Genomic DNA, 17,147 nt, shown 5'->3' with positions numbered 1-17,147 from the left:
ATTCTCTCCCTCAGTGTATTTTAGGTTTCCCTCCCTTTCTCATTTTTGTTTTACATACATTGCATTAAAAGTTTTGATAAGGTCTCATGGTTTGAGTAGAAAACATATGCCTCAATGAAGATTATAAGTTTGCATGTGGACGGTAGGGACATGTCCCTAACAATATTTGTTTTGTTTTTGTGTATGTTTGTTTTTGTGATGTTTTTGTGCCACCCACATGGTTGTTCAGTTAGTGCCGATTGTTGAATTGAGACGTTAAACTAGACGAGACTGTTTGGGGACTGGGCCGGGCCGGGTTGTGTTGATCCACAGTTGCTGCTTCAGTTTGATTCAGAGCAGGTTTTGGACCCTGTTTGAGTCAAATCGACAGCAGTAGTAAGGACACACACACACACACACACACTCACACACACACACACACTAGTTGAAGCACACAAACACTCGTGTGTAAAATAAATGTCTTGGAAAGAGTGTAAAATGTTTATTGTTATTTTCTGAACTTCAAACGCCAAATCACTGAATTAACAAAACAAGTTATGTCAAAAATGGAAATAAAAGATGTAAAGGAAGGAAGTTAGCAACACTTAAAAACCATTTAGCTGTAAAAATGAAAAATTAGGGGCTTTTCATTGGCCATGAAACCATCTGCATTGAGACCAGATCAGCAGCCGGGACCAATTCAGCTTCAATTCAAACTTTCAAATCTTCAGTTCCTGTTGTGAATTGCAGCATGAATCGGCCCCGAAGCTTCTCTGAGCCGACAGAACAACCGTCTCTTAAAGGATCACTTAAACAGGTTAAAAAGAAAAACATGATCTGTAAAAACCAAAGACTTAAATACTGATAGAACATAACATTGTCATTAAAACATAAAAGAAGAAATAAGTCAGGAGGTGAGCTGGTCCAGGGTCAGCTGCAGGTCGGCACCCTGCAGGCTCGAGTGGAGGAGGAGAAACTAAACGCCACAGACGTCGTTGATGATGAGGAGGAGAGGCCTCGGATTCACAGCTCAGATAAAGGCAGATAAACTCTTCTTCTATTAAGTCAACTTGTCTTTTCTCCCCGCTCAACAAAAACATCACTTGTGGTGCAAAGACAGAAATATTCCACTCAGATTTTCTCAAAATTAGAAGCGAGGAGGGAGACGTTGAAAATCCTTTCACGCTTGGCTTTAATTTACAAAACATGTGACGTAAATCATTTGTAAAAGAACCTTGTTCCGACAGCGTCGTCTAACAGCTGGCGCTCTCAGGAACGTTTGGCGGGAAAGACAAAAGGCTGATGGAGGATTGCGTCATGCTTGTCCCAAGGAGCCTCTGCAACAACTGAAGAGTGAAGAATAAAGCAATAATCTTTTTTTACATTATGAGGGGGAAAAAAATAAAATGGAGGCTTCCAATTCAATGTCTAGAAAATAATACAGGAACTACAATATAATACAGATTAACTGTGCCCACTCAGGTGCTCATCTTCCTTTGCCTTTATTATTTTTATCATTATTATTATTTTGTGCAGGAGAAAATAAAATCTGAAACGGAAGCAAACAAATAAACTAAAACAAGCTTTTCTTATTTACACTGAATACAGGTTTTTCATTGCATTATAACAACCCCAGTTGTCGCTGTCCATCCTCCACCTCTCAGCTTCCCTAATCATCGCATTTGCAGAGTTCAGACACTAGGGGGCGTGTCAGAGACTGAGGGTTGTGTTTCTGGGGGTTTGTTGTTGGAACTGAAATGCTCAGGTTGAGCTGAGGAAGCTGTACAGATCCCTAAAATAAAGGCCTATCTGGGAAGGCTCCATTGTTTTTTAACAGCACTGATTCGGCTAATGTGGTTCCAGCCCCGAGCCGCCGCCGCCCCCCCCCCCCATCCCTGGAGAGAGAGAGAGAGAGGGTTTGGAGGGGGTTTAGAGGTTGTCCCCGGGCTGGTACTGAGGCTCAGTGGCTGTGAAGTAGTCCTCCAAGAAGGCCTGCAGGTACTCGAAGGTGGGCCGCTCCTCGGCGTCCTTCTTCCAGCACTGCAGCATCAGCTCGTGCAGCGAGATGGGGCAGTCCTGGGGGCACGGCATCCTGTAGCCTCGCTCCACCTGCTCCAGCACCTCGCGGTTGTTCATCCCTAAAAACATCACAACACACAGAGCACAGGTTTGCTCAGGGGTCTGAAACCGATCAATAAGACAGTTTGACACGGACCTCCAGCAGACGGCGAGCTTTAAACTCCCAGTGGAGCTGAGTTTTGCTTCACATCTTGAACTGGTGCTAAAGAAGTTACGTTTCCATGTTCACAAGCAACTTGTTGCACTTGTTTGTATAGTTTTAATGTTTTTATCTTTTACTCAAGTAGATTTTAGGAAGAAAATAAAACTTTATTCTGTAATATTTGTAGACGGTCCTCGCTTTACTTTTATTAATCTATTGTTGTTACAGTGCACATCCTGTTCTTCCCTTCTCCAACTTCAGACTGATGGTCTGATGAACATCGTCTGCATCAAGCATCAAAACCACTCCTGCTACTTCTCTAATGTACAGCACAGTATCTGTGCAGTAAACACACAAACCTTGTTCCAAACCTTGTTGGATTATGAAGAAGTTTCTAGTAGTTCCCCCCCCCCCTCACCTGGGTAAGGCACCCGGCCCTTGGTGACCAGCTCTGTGAGCAAGATGCCAAACGACCACACGTCTGACTTGATGGTGAACTTCCCGTACAGCGCAGCCTCCGGGGCCGTCCACTTGATGGGGAACTTTGCACCTGCGGGAGGCAACTCGGTGTTTACTTCTGTTTGTTCATTTAATTCCTTAATTTACTCTGAGTTTGTGGCGAACATCGTTACGGAGTCATGGGAGTGTCTTAGAAAAGAATATAAATGTAAAAGTATAAGAAAATAAATGTGGAAATATAAACAGGAATATATAAAAGAATAATAATGCTTTTCTCTTGTATAATTAATTATATAATAATAATTATATAATTATATAATTCTTTTATTTATTTTTCTTTTTATTTCCAATTTTTTTTAATTTACTTATTTATTCTTTTATTTACACTTTTACTTTCATATTCTTTTATAGATGTTTTCTTTTTTTCTGGCACTCCTATGACTCCATACGTCATCACATCAGTGATCAACAGTTTCTTGATTTTATCATGGAAACAAAATCTGTACGTCAGAAATTATTAACGATTAACCGACTATTGATTGTGGATTTTGGAAATTGCTTAAAACTGACATCGTTAGTCACTAGTAGGTGTAAAAGGAAAACCTCATTCAGTCTCATTAGGAGCATGTGAGAACTCCAGACTGCTGCAGTGGTCAATATGAGAATGACATTAACTTCCTTATAAACTGCGTCTCTCTGCAGCAGCTGGTTCTGATTGTAGCTTCATTGCTAACTATTAGCTTGTCATTTTGATGAGGGCCCGCTGAGAGAATTTCCTCCATGACCTAATGCAGTCATCACGTGAGAGTGTGTGAGTGGGAACATCAGGAATGTGCATTTCACATAACATATGTGCGTGAGAGGAGTGTGCGGCCCCACCTTGCCGAGCCGTGTATTCATTGTCCTCAATGAGCCTGGCCAGGCCAAAGTCAGCGATCTTGCACACCAGATTGTCTCCCACCAGGATGTTGGCGGAGCGCAGGTCTCTGTGGATGTAGTTCATCCTCTCGATGTAGGCCATGCCTGCTGCCACCTGGATCACAGCACAGAGAGCAGGCTGCATCAACACCAGCGTCCTCACGCTCATTCTGAAATGTGATTCGCTTCAGGAAACACGGAAGGGAGCCTGTTCCAAATCTTTACATTATGATTAAGTTCCACTTTGTTTCTGGCTGGTAGAGAAAAAACAACGCGTCCAGCCACTTTAGCGAAAATGAATCTGACTCTGCAGAAAAGCAGTTTGTTTCAGACGGAGTCTAAAGTCTGGAGTCAGGGTGTAAAACATGTTGGATGAGGGAAAAAGCCTCTTGCGTCTCTTAGGATTAAGAAATGCCAATAGCTGCTGTTACTTAAACATGCAGACGTAACAAATACTGTTTCTACTGTTTCACCTGCAGACAACAGAAGGTTTTATCACCTGCTACAATAAGATGCGCTGCTGTAGACTGCATGTTATTGTCCAGGAAGAAATGAGCGTTTATTCTATAAAATGAAGAACAAGAACAGGTGACGGATATACAGCTTTCTGTCACCAACGATCTCGTTCTTTGTGACTGTTGTCGAGCGACGAAACTCAACACTGCTGGAAAGTGAAATTTAATGTGGAATATTTGTGCAGGAAGGGTTTGAGTTTGACCTTGACAGCAAAGAGAAAAAACTAAACAGAAACTGACACTGAGTGAGTGTGGTGTGTGGAGTGTGCTGAGTGCAATCAATCAGTCAATCGACAAACGCCTAATTGGAAACTGTGTGAATAATCGATGACAGTAATCGCTGCATTCTTCAAGCAAAAACATTCTCTGGTTTCAGCTTCACAAATTGAAGGATTTGACGTTTTTCTTTCACATATTTGATGGTAAATTGAATATTTTGGGCTTATAACAGGAACTCTAGATATGTCACCTTGTGCTTTAGATAATTAAAAATTGGCATTTTCTCTATTTTCCAACATCTTACAGACAAATCGATTAATCCTACATTAAACCTGTTTCAAATAACAGCCTGATGTTTCCAAATGATCTGAAATCTTTTGTGTTGTTTTCCAGAAAGCGATGATGACGAACGCCTCCTTTCATCCCTTTAATTGCGACAGTGAAATGTTTCCAGATAAAAAAACATGGAGTCCTCTGATGCGGGTCTACCTGAGCCGCCATGTCCACCAGGTTGGGCAGCTTCAACCCTCGTCCCTCTCCGTCCTTCAGGAAGTCCAGCAGGCTTCCTAAACAGATGTCTCGTGTTAGTCATGTTGTAGATACACACACTGAAGACTCTTTGTCCTACATCCATCAGAAAATCAATGGTGTCCTATTGCCCCCACTCTATAGGAGCCGTTTCTGACTCAGCGATCACAGAGTCACAGCTCAATGTTCTGGACCTCAGGTTTTTTTTTGTAAATCTGCCTTTTATATCATGAACAATAATGACAGAGGATGAATCCAGGAGGAGGGGACATTCATAAAACTGCTTCTCTCTTTTTTGAAAACACATTCTCCAGTAATAGGCTGACCCAGATGTGGCAGCATCTGCATCCAACAGACGCGGTGATGCACATCAAAAGTTTCCACTATTGCGCTCTTTGGTGGTTTAATGTGCGTCCACGCCTCTTTCTTCTGGGGTTTCTACATTCCAGGGTTTTGGGAGGATTGTTTTGAAATAAAGACCTTAATCATCTTCAGCCTCTTTGAAACAAAAGCTCACCATACAACAACAGTTACAAAAACACTTCTGCTTTAATGAAAGGGATTTTTACAAAGCTCGCATGCGAGCCAGCGCCGTAGGCTTCAAACACACTAGCACACAAAGAGGAGGATAAATACAATCCGCCGCTTTAGATTTAGATCGTTTTAGTGCATTTTACTCTGCTGTTGTTTGCAGAACTACATTCGCTGTGGGTATTCACGGTCCCCAGAGGAGGATTCATGATTATTTCAGAAAAACCCTGAGACTTTTCTTCTTGTACCAACACCAGGATAAACATTTGCATGGCCAAACACAAAACATTTAAACCTAATGGCAGATTCTCATCTCTGCTAAATGATGCCTGAGAGAGAAGGAACCCCTCTCCACTTTCCAGTTTCTCCTTTGGGCCAAAATATAAACTTGATGAACCAAATATATAACCTTCATGACATCTCTAACAGGCAGATGGTGAATACTTTACTGAACACATTCTTGCCTCCCAGGAGAACTCCTGCTCTCAGCCTTTGTGACTGAACAGCAGAGCAGACCAACTTCACAGAGGTGTGACTGCGCGTTGGGGCGACAGATATGTCGCAACTTCTTCTACAAGTTTCTGATGGATGATGAGCGAAGGCGTCTCCGCTGCAAAACCTCAACCGCGAATGAAACAATGCAAACCCAAAGACGGCAGCAGTTTCTTCTCCTCGTAAAGAGACGAGGCGAAACAGAAGCAGCCTGGATGAATCTACTGTCTCACAACAACGCGCAGATACAACCTGATCACATGCAATAAATATATATGATGCTGACGCTGACGATACCAGCGTTAAATTTATTAATCAAACCCCAATGAACCAATCACAGTCTCATAAACACAGATTCAAGGTTTCATACGTCACAAACCTCAGGAACCAATCCTGTCACCTGGTGGAAACCTTGTCAGTACAGAGAGAGAGACAGTTAGCATTAGCACAACCGCTAACACTGTGTCAGCCACCGCTAGCTACAAGCTAACAAACAACATAAACAAATAAAAGATGCTAACTACGCTAACGGTTCTGATCCAGCTGCTAGTCTCTGGTTCTGGTCTCATCTGAGTCTGAGTCTCTCTGATGTTTCCTCCTCTAATCATTGTGATACTCTCTGCTCTGTCACCTGTCCACCTGGAGCCAGCAGGAGGTGGTGGGCGGGGCATAAGGCCTGATCCAGATTTCTCAAACAGGAAGTAAGAGCTTCAGACCCAGTTTTTGATTTTGAGCATTTTCAAACAGGAGTTTAAAACACGTCTGAAGGAACTTTAACTTCTATTAAAGAAAAACAATGAGCACTCAGCCTCGAGCTGCTACTAGTGGAGCTTTAGATTTCAGGTCTTGTTTCAGTTTTACATTTTTAGATCACTTCCTACAGCTCTGTAAAACAGGAGGAAAAATTAATGAGCCGAGCTTCTGAATCTGCAAAAAGTCAAAGAACGATCCACATGCCGTGTTAGCGAGAGGTGTTATCTGTGTGCGTGTTCACACACCTTTGCCCATGTACTCTGTGACGATGTAGATGGGCTCCTCAGACACCACGGCGTACAGCTGCACCAGCTTGTCGTGGCGGAGTTTCTTCATGATCTGAGCCTCCTCCAGGAAGGACTCTGGGGACATGGTGCCAGGCTTCAGAGTCTTCACCGCCACCTTCGTGGTGCCGTTCCACGTTCCTGGTTTCACGCACACACACGCACACACACACACACACACACACACACACACACACGACGGCGTCAGCGCACCGCGAGCATCGATTCATATTCAAATCTTATCATTTCAAAGTCAGACTCCACAACCCCGCTGTCTCACCTGAGGAGATGATTGGCAGCTGAGAGGAAACTCTCTCCAAAAACAAGGGGAGAAGTCTGGCTTTGAAATGACAATGAGGTGAACGCGCACCACAGAATGAGATCAGGAGACAGTATGAGAACCCGTCCACCTTTAATTCTCATGCCCGGAGGTTGTGCTGAAGGATAATTAAATGGGTACGAGATTTAGAGTGGACCTTGATTTGAAATGGCTTTTTAAAGCCAGCATCCAGCGGGGCTTTGAGAGACACAATATGCCAACACGGGAGCAGATAATCCTTTGTAGGATGATTAACAAAAGCGAGCCTGTAAGCTCCTCACTGGGTGCACGCCAGCTACTGTAACGCAGCAGGGCTGTGCCACCGAGGTGCGCTGCCTCCACTTACTGTGCCACAGTAACATACGAGAACATGTGGATCACTGGACTCGCTTCAATAAAGTAGTCCTCCGTTTATCTCATTCTGTGGATGCGGGGACGGGGACGGGGTTAGGCTCCGTGTGTTTGTGGGTTAGGGGGTTTTCATTTGAGAGTAGGCTTCTGTAGTGATGCTGGGTGAGGATCTAAGAGGCTGGGTGTCGTCATGGTGAGGACCTATCCCCCGGTATCTGTCCGGCTCAATGTGGAAAGTGCGCAGGTCTGACGTGGCAAATATTAAAAACATGAATGAGACGTTGTGGAATAAATATTCATATGAATAAAATATAAATAAACTGAGAAACTATTTAATGAATTCTTAGAGCTCATCAATAGGAAATATTATTTCATCATTCCTAAAGGAGCATTTATGATGCATTTCCCAAAACCCGTTTTCCTTCCAGACAGTGATAAAAATTAATATAAAAATCACTTTGATTTGCAGTAAAGTGATTTTCTACATTCATTTTATTACTGTCAGGAAGGAAACTCTTGGGAGAGGCTTCATACATGTTTTCTTCAGTAAACTCCGTCCTAACTGCTTCAGAACATCTTACCCACAAACCTCTCTGACTGCTCGTCTGACATTCACACCCGCCTCACGCTGCGATTGGCCAGCTGTGCAGAGACCAGAAAGTTCTCTCCCTCGCTCTCTTTTCTTACACAACTATTCTTTGTTTTCAAGTGCGACAGTATTAATGTTGTTATCTCCTCCCGACGTAAACAAATGTGTGCCAGTAACTGTAGCTTACGAGCTTTTTGTTAGCGGTTTGCTTTAAGGATCACGCCATGTAGCATGTAGCTAACAAATATGCTAACACTTATTCAAAGTGCTACAGCTAATTGGCTAAGTAACTCACTTATACTTCCTGATAAGAAGCCGACACAAGCTAGAAAGCTAACGTGAGCTGAGCGGTTGTTTTTATGTCTCAGGCTGTAATTAGCTGTTAGCTGTAGAAACACGGTACACAGGCACAATAACTTACCCCCTGCTAGTAGCAGCTAACTGGCTAATTCATTCTAAAGATGTTTGATGATTGTTAATATTATTTATCCACAATGTCTTATACATATATTTAATATCGGCCGTTGTGCCGTGCTGCCGAACATACTGGATGAATTACACTGATACTAAAGGGATAAAACAGCCTTTGCTTTCATCTCCAGCTACTTAACAAAAAATTTCAATTTGTTTCTCGTCACATTTTTAAGAAAAAAGATAAATGAAAATCTTCACATTTATTTTCCAGGGCGGCCGAGTGTGAACATGAAAAAAGAAGGTTCTTTTATTCAGGGATTTTTCTTACCATAAAACACATCAGCAAAACATCCTGTGCCCAGCTTTACTTCCAACTCAAGTGCGTCTCTGCTGATCTCCCAGGCATCATGACTCAAACCCACAGTGTCAGGGATGTAGTTCACACACACGCCCGTTAAATTAAAGCACAAACCATCCGCACTCTCTACAGGGGGAGGGAAGGGAAGGCACACAGTGTTAACTACAGGGGAGAGGAACATGCAGTGAGGCACATGGAAGGAAGCCATCTTTAGACTGTGGGAGCAGAGTCTCCTGACACAACTGGATGTTTTTCCACTTGATTTTGGGAGGACGGGGTCAGAAACCAGAAGTTTTCCTCTGGCAAATCCTCAAAATGAGAACGATCAAAATTTCCTGCCCCGTTTCATTTGCTCCCCTCCTCCCGGGCCAGATTATTCGCTTGTGTTATTGTTGTATTATCATAGTGATTTGGAGTCAGTCTGGTGTCTCTGCTGGTTCAGCGTGGCTCTTTCCTTGTGACCTCGTCTTTGGAGGCGACCGGATCCGTACCCATCCAGACCTCCCCAAACTGCCCGTTCCCAAGACGCTTGATTAGCTGCAGCGACTCCCGTGGGATCTCCCACACGTCTTTGGTTTTGACGGACAGGTCGGCGAGGCGGGGCATCCCTTTGTGGCAGGGAACCACCAAGCGACAGCAGAGCCCAGCGGCTCGGTCTGCACACGCCACGCAGCGACGCACAAATAAGAGCATAGAGAGAGAGGTACAGAGTTAGCATAGCATCCAGCAGGGGACAGAGGAGAGGCTCGCAGCAGCAGCAGCAGCAGCAGCACAACAGCTGGAAACAACAGTGAAGTAAAGCGAAGTCAGAAAACACGAAAAGCCAGAAATCACTTCCTTTCCTTCTGCTTCCTGGACGGCGCACAGGCCGATCCACCCGCAGAACATCTTCTGTGACAACAACCCTGATGATGTCATCGGGCGGGGTCGGAGACTACAAACTGGGTGTGTGAATTTTGAAAACACAACGCTTGAGTTGCATCATGGGTGAAAGCGAAGGATCCCATGACATGACATAACGTATCACCACGACGTCCAAGTCACAGAGCTGAGCATCTGTTTCCCTGAAGATAAACGCCGAGCCGACCAGGCGGCTTCTTAATGACACTTATTCTATTCTGACGGCAGGAATCCTGAAAGACTCGTCTAAACATCAAGTCTATTTCCTGAACATGGTGACGTGGAACGATTAGATATTTATGATTAATAATTCCTCTGTTCATTTATGTTCAATTATCAGTGATTTTTTTTTTGAGTTCAATGAAGCTTTGCAGTCACAGGCTGGCGTTGTTGATTATAAATATCCGCCTTACTCTTTATTAATTATTCATAATAACTTATTTTAGGCTCAAGCGTCTCCTGTTTGTTGCCGTGCCGCGGTGGCGTCTTGCTGGATGAATAAACAGCCAGTATAGGAGCAGGTCATAGTCAAAGTATAGGCTCTATGTTATGGCTCACTTTAGCTAATGGCATCTACGGCTCGCGTACACTTTACGATAATGACGGTACTAAAGAAAGAGCGGGGACTTCCTGCGCCATGAGAAGCATTAGCAGCCATGCTTGTTCAGGTGTGCTGCCCTCACGTCGATCCTCTCTTCCTCCGTGTGTTCGCTTGTTTTTAACCGACGACACCGTGTCGTGAAATCAGTGTTTACTCTTGAGGAAGACCTGCTGTTTGCCAGCCATTGATTAAAGCGCTGAATTAGGGGAGAGTTTCCGTTCATACTTCCGCGCTGATATCTCCACGACCTGATACCTGGTGGTGGGGGTGGGATAGGGTGTGTGTGTGTGTGTGTGTGTTTGTGTGTGTGTGGGGGGGAGGTGTTTGCCCCAGGGTGTTTGCATGGGGCAGTAAAGACGAGATAAAGGCCCGCGTTCAACCTTCAACTCGGCCATTAAAGCCCATCTGTGCTGCCTGCTGCTTCATCTGCTCCACTCAGACATCAATACAGCTCCATGTCGGCTCCGCCGGCGTCACCGTGTGGAGGTTAAAAAAAAGACAAGGCACCGATCCAACCTGAGGACAATGAACCAATGAGCTGAAAGCTACGCACCTACAGCACAGATTCTCTCATGTTCCTTCAAACAAAAACTTCTGCCGTCAGCTTTAAACAATATGATCACCTTAAAGTTACTAAGCGGTCCGTCCAGAAATGTCGCAATTAATTAATGCAGATTCAACGAATCCCCGTGAACTCTGAGCGACCTCGCATCTTTGCATCTTTGTCCAATCACTGCAACTTTTCAGCAATTTAAGTTTGATTTAGACATAATTACGAGATGAATGACTCATTAAGTCAAAATCATTAGATACTGTGTCAAAGTAAAAAAAGATAGTAAGTAAAAATATTTTAGTATATTATATTATTATTATTATATTATTATTATATTATATTATATTATTATTATTATTATTATATTATATTTGTTCTAGTGCAGTGTTTCCCAACCACCAGGGGACACAAAGGTATCAGTGCAATTCTAGTGATAAAATAAAATTATATAGATATATATATGTATAAATAATGTTTTTAAATGTTTTAAATTGAAATGATCTTTAAAAAGGTTTTAGGTCAATCACAGTTATAATCCTCTGTGAAGACTGTGGAGTTTTCCCTGCTTTCTGTTCAGTCCTGAACGTTTACTCGTTATCATTAAATAAAAAAAAATTAATACAAATAAAAAGTGCTCTGAGAACGTTTTATCTGTTGGGATGGAAAAGGTTGTGAAACTCTGTTGTCGTGGAAACGGCGTCTGAGCAGAAGAAGATTCATGAGAGTTACAGAGAAATATCCGTGTTGTTTGCTAACATTAGCCAGCATTAGCTTCTGAATACAGAGGGCTGCAGGTGTGTTGCTGTGCTTCGTTACTAAGAGGAATAATGCACCGTGTGTTCTTTTCTGCTTCTATAGTTTCACTTTAAATGTGTTGTCTTTCAAACTCGCGGCGGAGCGAATCCTCAAGGCCACGCGTGTTGTTGTTTTTCCGTCTCTCTTCAGCTTCGTCTGAATAAATATTCCACCGAATGAGACGTGTCTCTTTAAAGATGATGAGACGCAGAAGAAAGCAGAGAAGCCATGAAAGCACCAGCCCTGAAAAGAAGTCGAGGTTATTTGCAGAGGTGTGTCGCTGCCTCCGTATGTCGTCTGGAGCTGAGTGAGAAAACTGTGAGAGGGACGGTTCATGTTCCATGACACAGACGTACAGAAAATCCATGGTGTTGATTTTAGGGCTTAAACATCGAAATGTCAATGTGCCAATTGGAGCATGACAGGAATAATATCCTTTTCCCAGCGAGAGGGAGACTGAGGATGAGAGTGATAAAACAGAACACGTGTGAGAGAACAAAGAACAGATAAATACAAAAGAAGACAGAAAACAACTGAATACTTCAGTAAAACGAAATCATCCTGTGAATGAGATGAGAGAAGGTGTGTGTCAGAAAACTCCCGGATGAGCTCACAGTGACGTAAACTCAAACTCTGACACACTAAAAACTCCCCATCTCCCTCTGTGTAACAAACAGCTGCATTAAAAAAAACAACTGCGAACCTAAATGACTGAACAGGTTGCGGCGCTGTGGCTTTTCTTCTTCTTTCTGGTAGCGTCTCGTGCTCAGCGCCGCCTTTTATTATTATATTATATTATATTATATTATATTATTATTATATTATATTTGTTCTAGTGCAGTGTTTCCCAACCACCAGGGGACACAAAGGTATCAGTGCAATTCTAGTGATAAAATAAAATTATATAGATATATATATGTATAAATAATGTTTTTAAATGTTTTAAATTGAAATGATCTTTAAAAAGGTTTTAGGTCAATCAGAGTTATAATCCTCTGTGAAGACTGTGGAGTTTTCCCTGCTTTCTGTTCAGTCCTGAACGTTTACTCGTTATCATTAAATAAAAAAAAATTATATGACTTTTTTGTAAAATTTTAAGACTTAAAATTTTTTTTTTGTAAAATTTTATTGTTTTTTTTGTAAAATTAGATTTTGACTTTTTTGTAAAAAAAAATATGACTTAAAAAAAAATTAATACAAATAAAAAGTGCTCTGAGAACGTTTTATCTGTTGGGATGGAAAAGGTTGTGAAACTCTGTTGTCGTGGAAACGGCGTCTGAGCAGAAGAAGATTCATGAGAGTTACAGAGAAATATCCGTGTTGTTTGCTAACATTAGCCAGCATTAGCTTCTGAATACAGAGGGCTGCAGGTGTGTTGCTGTGCTTCGTTACTAAGAGGAATAATGCACCGTGTGTTCTTTTCTGCTTCTATAGTTTCACTTTAAATGTGTTGTCTTTCAAACTCGCGGCGGAGCGAATCCTCAAGGCCACGCGTGTTGTTGTTTTTCCGTCTCTCTTCAGCTTCGTCTGAATAAATATTCCACCGAATGAGACGTGTCTCTTTAAAGATGATGAGACGCAGAAGAAAGCAGAGAAGCCATGAAAGCACCAGCCCTGAAAAGAAGTCGAGGTTATTTGCAGAGGTGTGTCGCTGCCTCCGTATGTCGTCTGGAGCTGAGTGAGAAAACTGTGAGAGGGACGGTTCATGTTCCATGACACAGACGTACAGAAAATCCATGGTGTTGATTTTAGGGCTTAAACATCGAAATGTCAATGTGCCAATTGGAGCATGACAGGAATAATATCCTTTTCCCAGCGAGAGGGAGACTGAGGATGAGAGTGATAAAACAGAACACGTGTGAGAGAACAAAGAACAGATAAATACAAAAGAAGACAGAAAACAACTGAATACTTCAGTAAAACGAAATCATCCTGTGAATGTGATGAGAGAAGGTGTGTGTCAGAAAACTCCCGGATGAGCTCACAGTGACGTAAACTCAAACTCTGACACACTAAAAACTCCCCGTCTCCCTCTGTGTAACAAACAGCTGCATTAAAAAAACAACTGCGAACCTAAATGACTGAACAGGTTGCGGCGCTGTGGCTTTTCTTCTTCTTTCTGGTAGCGTCTCGTGCTCAGCGCCGCCTTTTATTCCTCTATGTGAAAATGTGCTGCCAGACGAGATGCAATTACACAGTGTAACAGTGTGTGCGTAATGCGTCCCGGATCAATCAGACAGGAGAGGGGACTTTAACGTTGTGCAAATGAGGCAACAGTGTTGATGCTCTGTCTCCACCATAACAAATCTCTCTATGGCAACATCTGTCTGTTTCCCTCTCTAATGGAGACTGGGCCTCCACGACGTCCTCCGTGCACTTTCAGTGAGGGGCATGTTGCAGCCAGACCACTGAGAGGAAGCCTCGCTGGTTTTCAGGTTAGTTAAAACACCAGATTATTTCACCGCTGAAGGTTTTAACCTGCACAAGTCAATAGAGCCTCACAGCGAGACACAGAAATTTAAACTGAAAATAAAAAAGTGATGTCTAAGACAAAGTATTAGGGCGTCACTGAGGAAGACAAATCAGATGTGTTGAGAATAAAGTTGTAATTTTAAGATCAACCAATAAAAACAGGTGAAAGGTCAGTCAGTGGCAGCTGCTGTTTGTCCGTCTAAAATTAGAATAGACTCAGTTTCTTCACAATCTTTTCAATGTCCTGATGATGATGATGATGATGAACCAAAAGATGAAGTTTCTCCTTATTTGTGAAAGCTCATTTTAAAGCTTCTATTTCCCTTCTAGAAAAAACATCCAAAATTTAAAAATTAAACCTTTATTCTCATTATATTAGGACTTTTTTTCTCGTAAAATTACATTATGACTTTTTTCTTGTAAAATTATATTATGAAATTTTTTTTTTGTAAAATTACAAATTTATTTTTGAAATTTCAAATTTATTTTTTCCCTCAACGTGGCCCTTATACTCTGTCGCAGGTGTCGCCTAATGGTGATGAAAACCTTTTATCATTTGTCATTCAGGTGTGACGCTGCCTAATGCAGCTTTAAGTCCGGTCTATATTTACATGTTCTTTATGCCTGTGTTCGCTGGCGTCTTCCTCTGTCCGGAATATGTCTTAAAATAAAGATGAAGATGAAACTGTCGTGAAAAGAACTTCGTAAACATGAGCGAACAGTTTTTCGTACCTGAGTAGTGCTGGACGAGCTGCTGCAACGTGTCGAACTGAGCTCTGGTGGTGATGTAGTAGCCGCCGCTGTCGAGTTTGCGGATCTTATAATGTTTGACGTGGTCGCCTTTCACGTCGTCCCAGTCTCGTATGGACAAGGAGAAGGCACCTGTGGGACACAGACCAGGGGGTGAGGGTGACGCCCTGCAGATGTATCCCTCCGCCAAACCAGCGAGGTCACAGTTTACATCCACGTCCGTCCAGACTCATGTAAAATATGCAGTGAAGGAATTACTTTGTCATAATTAGTGTCTGAATGCTTCAGCTGTGGCCAAAAATGTGTTTTGTATGATAACGGTGACCTTTGACCTCTGACAACCGCAATCATAATGACAAAACATAATGTCTCCGGCCGCAGCTGTCGCTGTTGTGGAGGAATAATAAAAGTTTCATTTAGATTTAAATCAGGAAATATTTCATCAAATAATGAGTAAACAAAACTTAATGTTCACTTTTCTGCGACTGACACTTTTCAGTATCCGTTGCTATGGAAACGACTCATGAGCGGTGGATGGCGTGAGTTTGCGTCCGGTGGTTTTTTTTACCCTTTGTGGTTTCGCTCTCCCGGATGAGATAGGTGCCTCGTGGGTTGCCGGTGGACAGCAGCTGCCTCTCCGCATCTTTACGGCCCAGTTTACCGAAGTACCAGCTGCAATGACGGGACAGAACATGTTCACTCCGACACTCCGACACTCCGACACTCAAACACTGAAACACTGAAACACTGAAACACTCCAACAGTGGATTCAGAGGAGACCACTTCTGCTCTGGCTCTAGAGGAACATCGAAGGCTTTTCTCGTTTTATTTCAGTCAGTGTAACTGTGTGTGTGTGTGTTAATGAACACACATGTATGTATGTGTATGTGACCCTCTGATTTCATCACTACAATCTGCATCAGGTGCAAAATTACTGCACGACAAGAAATTAAAATTCAGGGCTGAAACTGAACAGTCTCCAAACCTGGAAAAACTCTGTCAATACCTATTTGTTTTCTCGTGACACCGGTCAACACTGAGGCTTTTCCACTCATCACACGTCGATGTATATCAATACAGTAAAGTCCCACCTCTGTCCCACAGCTGCTCCGACATTTCAGACTCTGAATCCATGGAAGGAGAAAACGTAGAAATAGTAGTAACTCTCTGCACATGTGTGGCTGTCGGGCTGCGGCCCTGCGTCCACTAATCTCAAGCTATTTTAGAGCACCTCCCACATGAGAGTCACCAGTCCTGGACCAGTGTACCGTGGCTCTCTGAGGAGCATTCACACACACACACACACACACACACACACACACACACACACACACACACACACACACTACTTACTCCTCAGCCTGGATGGAGTCCACTGGAGCCACGTAATTACTGGGAATGTAGCCGCTGCCTCCAGTGGTGAGCGAGCGAGCGTCCCACCAGTCCCCTTCACTGAGAGAGAGAGAGAGAGAGGGAGAGAGAGAGAGAGAGAGAGAGAGAGGACAAGAAGAGAAGAAACACATTATTACACTTCATGTACGAGCTGACGTCCTCTCTTGTCCTTCTTCTTCAGTTGGACCTGATCACACGTCGGAACAAGTGAGTGTGTAAAGAATAAAGCAGAGAGTGACGTGGCAGCCACACACACACACACACACACACACACACACACACACACACACACACACACACACACACACACACACACACTTTGTTGAACCCTTCTGAAGCATCAGAACAATCGATCCACAACAGCAAAGGTTTGTTTTCACGAAACATCTGAAGAGCTGAGCTGAGATCTGTGAATGTGAATATAAGAAATAATGGAAAAATGGGAAAAAATGCTGTCAGACCTCAGAGGGTTAATAAACGTTATAGTTTCACGCCTGCATGAAACAGCAGCAGGAAGTTGTGCTGTGCAGCTGCTGCTGTAGAAGTCAGATTAAATAATAAGATAAAGATTCTGTTATAGAAACATCTATAACAACCCTCCGCCCCCCTCCCTCTCCTGGTTTTTGTCCGATCATATTCTAATACACAAGTTCAGCTATAAAGTTTTCCTCCAGTTACTTCCTTCCTTGTTGATGGTGACATGAGCGTGAGTGTGGAGAGCTGGAGGATGTTGTTATTTTAATACGCGAAGAAG

At 42.9% G+C, this 17,147-nt stretch overlaps 1 protein-coding gene across 5 annotated transcripts in view; it reads right to left on the bottom strand.

Moving 5' to 3' along the window:
- Nucleotides 1-466: 466 nt before the first annotated feature.
- Nucleotides 467-17,147, bottom strand: part of fynb (FYN proto-oncogene, Src family tyrosine kinase b) — a 58,241-nt gene continuing 41,560 nt past the window's right edge. For 3 of the 5 annotated variants that reach the window (XM_056363387.1, XM_056363390.1, XM_056363388.1), the window contains 9 exons: nucleotides 16,355-16,453; nucleotides 15,570-15,673; nucleotides 14,984-15,133; nucleotides 9,422-9,586; nucleotides 6,861-7,040; nucleotides 4,801-4,877; nucleotides 3,539-3,692; nucleotides 2,619-2,750; nucleotides 467-2,117 (listed from right to left, as the gene is read on the bottom strand). In XM_056363387.1, coding sequence (XP_056219362.1) covers nucleotides 1,909-2,117; nucleotides 2,619-2,750; nucleotides 3,539-3,692; nucleotides 4,801-4,877; nucleotides 6,861-7,040; nucleotides 9,422-9,586; nucleotides 14,984-15,133; nucleotides 15,570-15,673; nucleotides 16,355-16,453 — 1,270 coding nt within the window. In that variant the 3' untranslated portion in view covers nucleotides 467-1,908. Of the gene's footprint in view, nucleotides 2,118-2,618; nucleotides 2,751-3,538; nucleotides 3,693-4,800; nucleotides 4,878-6,860; nucleotides 7,041-8,900; nucleotides 9,057-9,421; nucleotides 9,587-14,983; nucleotides 15,134-15,569; nucleotides 15,674-16,354; nucleotides 16,454-17,147 lie in introns of all 5 variants that reach the window. The other 2 variants (XM_056363391.1, XM_056363392.1) reach the window with 2 other exon arrangements.

Source organism: Seriola aureovittata, chromosome 19 (assembly GCF_021018895.1).
Source record: "Seriola aureovittata isolate HTS-2021-v1 ecotype China chromosome 19, ASM2101889v1, whole genome shotgun sequence".
NCBI classification, from domain to species: Eukaryota; Metazoa; Chordata; class Actinopteri; order Carangiformes; family Carangidae; genus Seriola; species Seriola aureovittata.
This window is presented reverse-complemented; position numbering and strand designations above follow the sequence as displayed.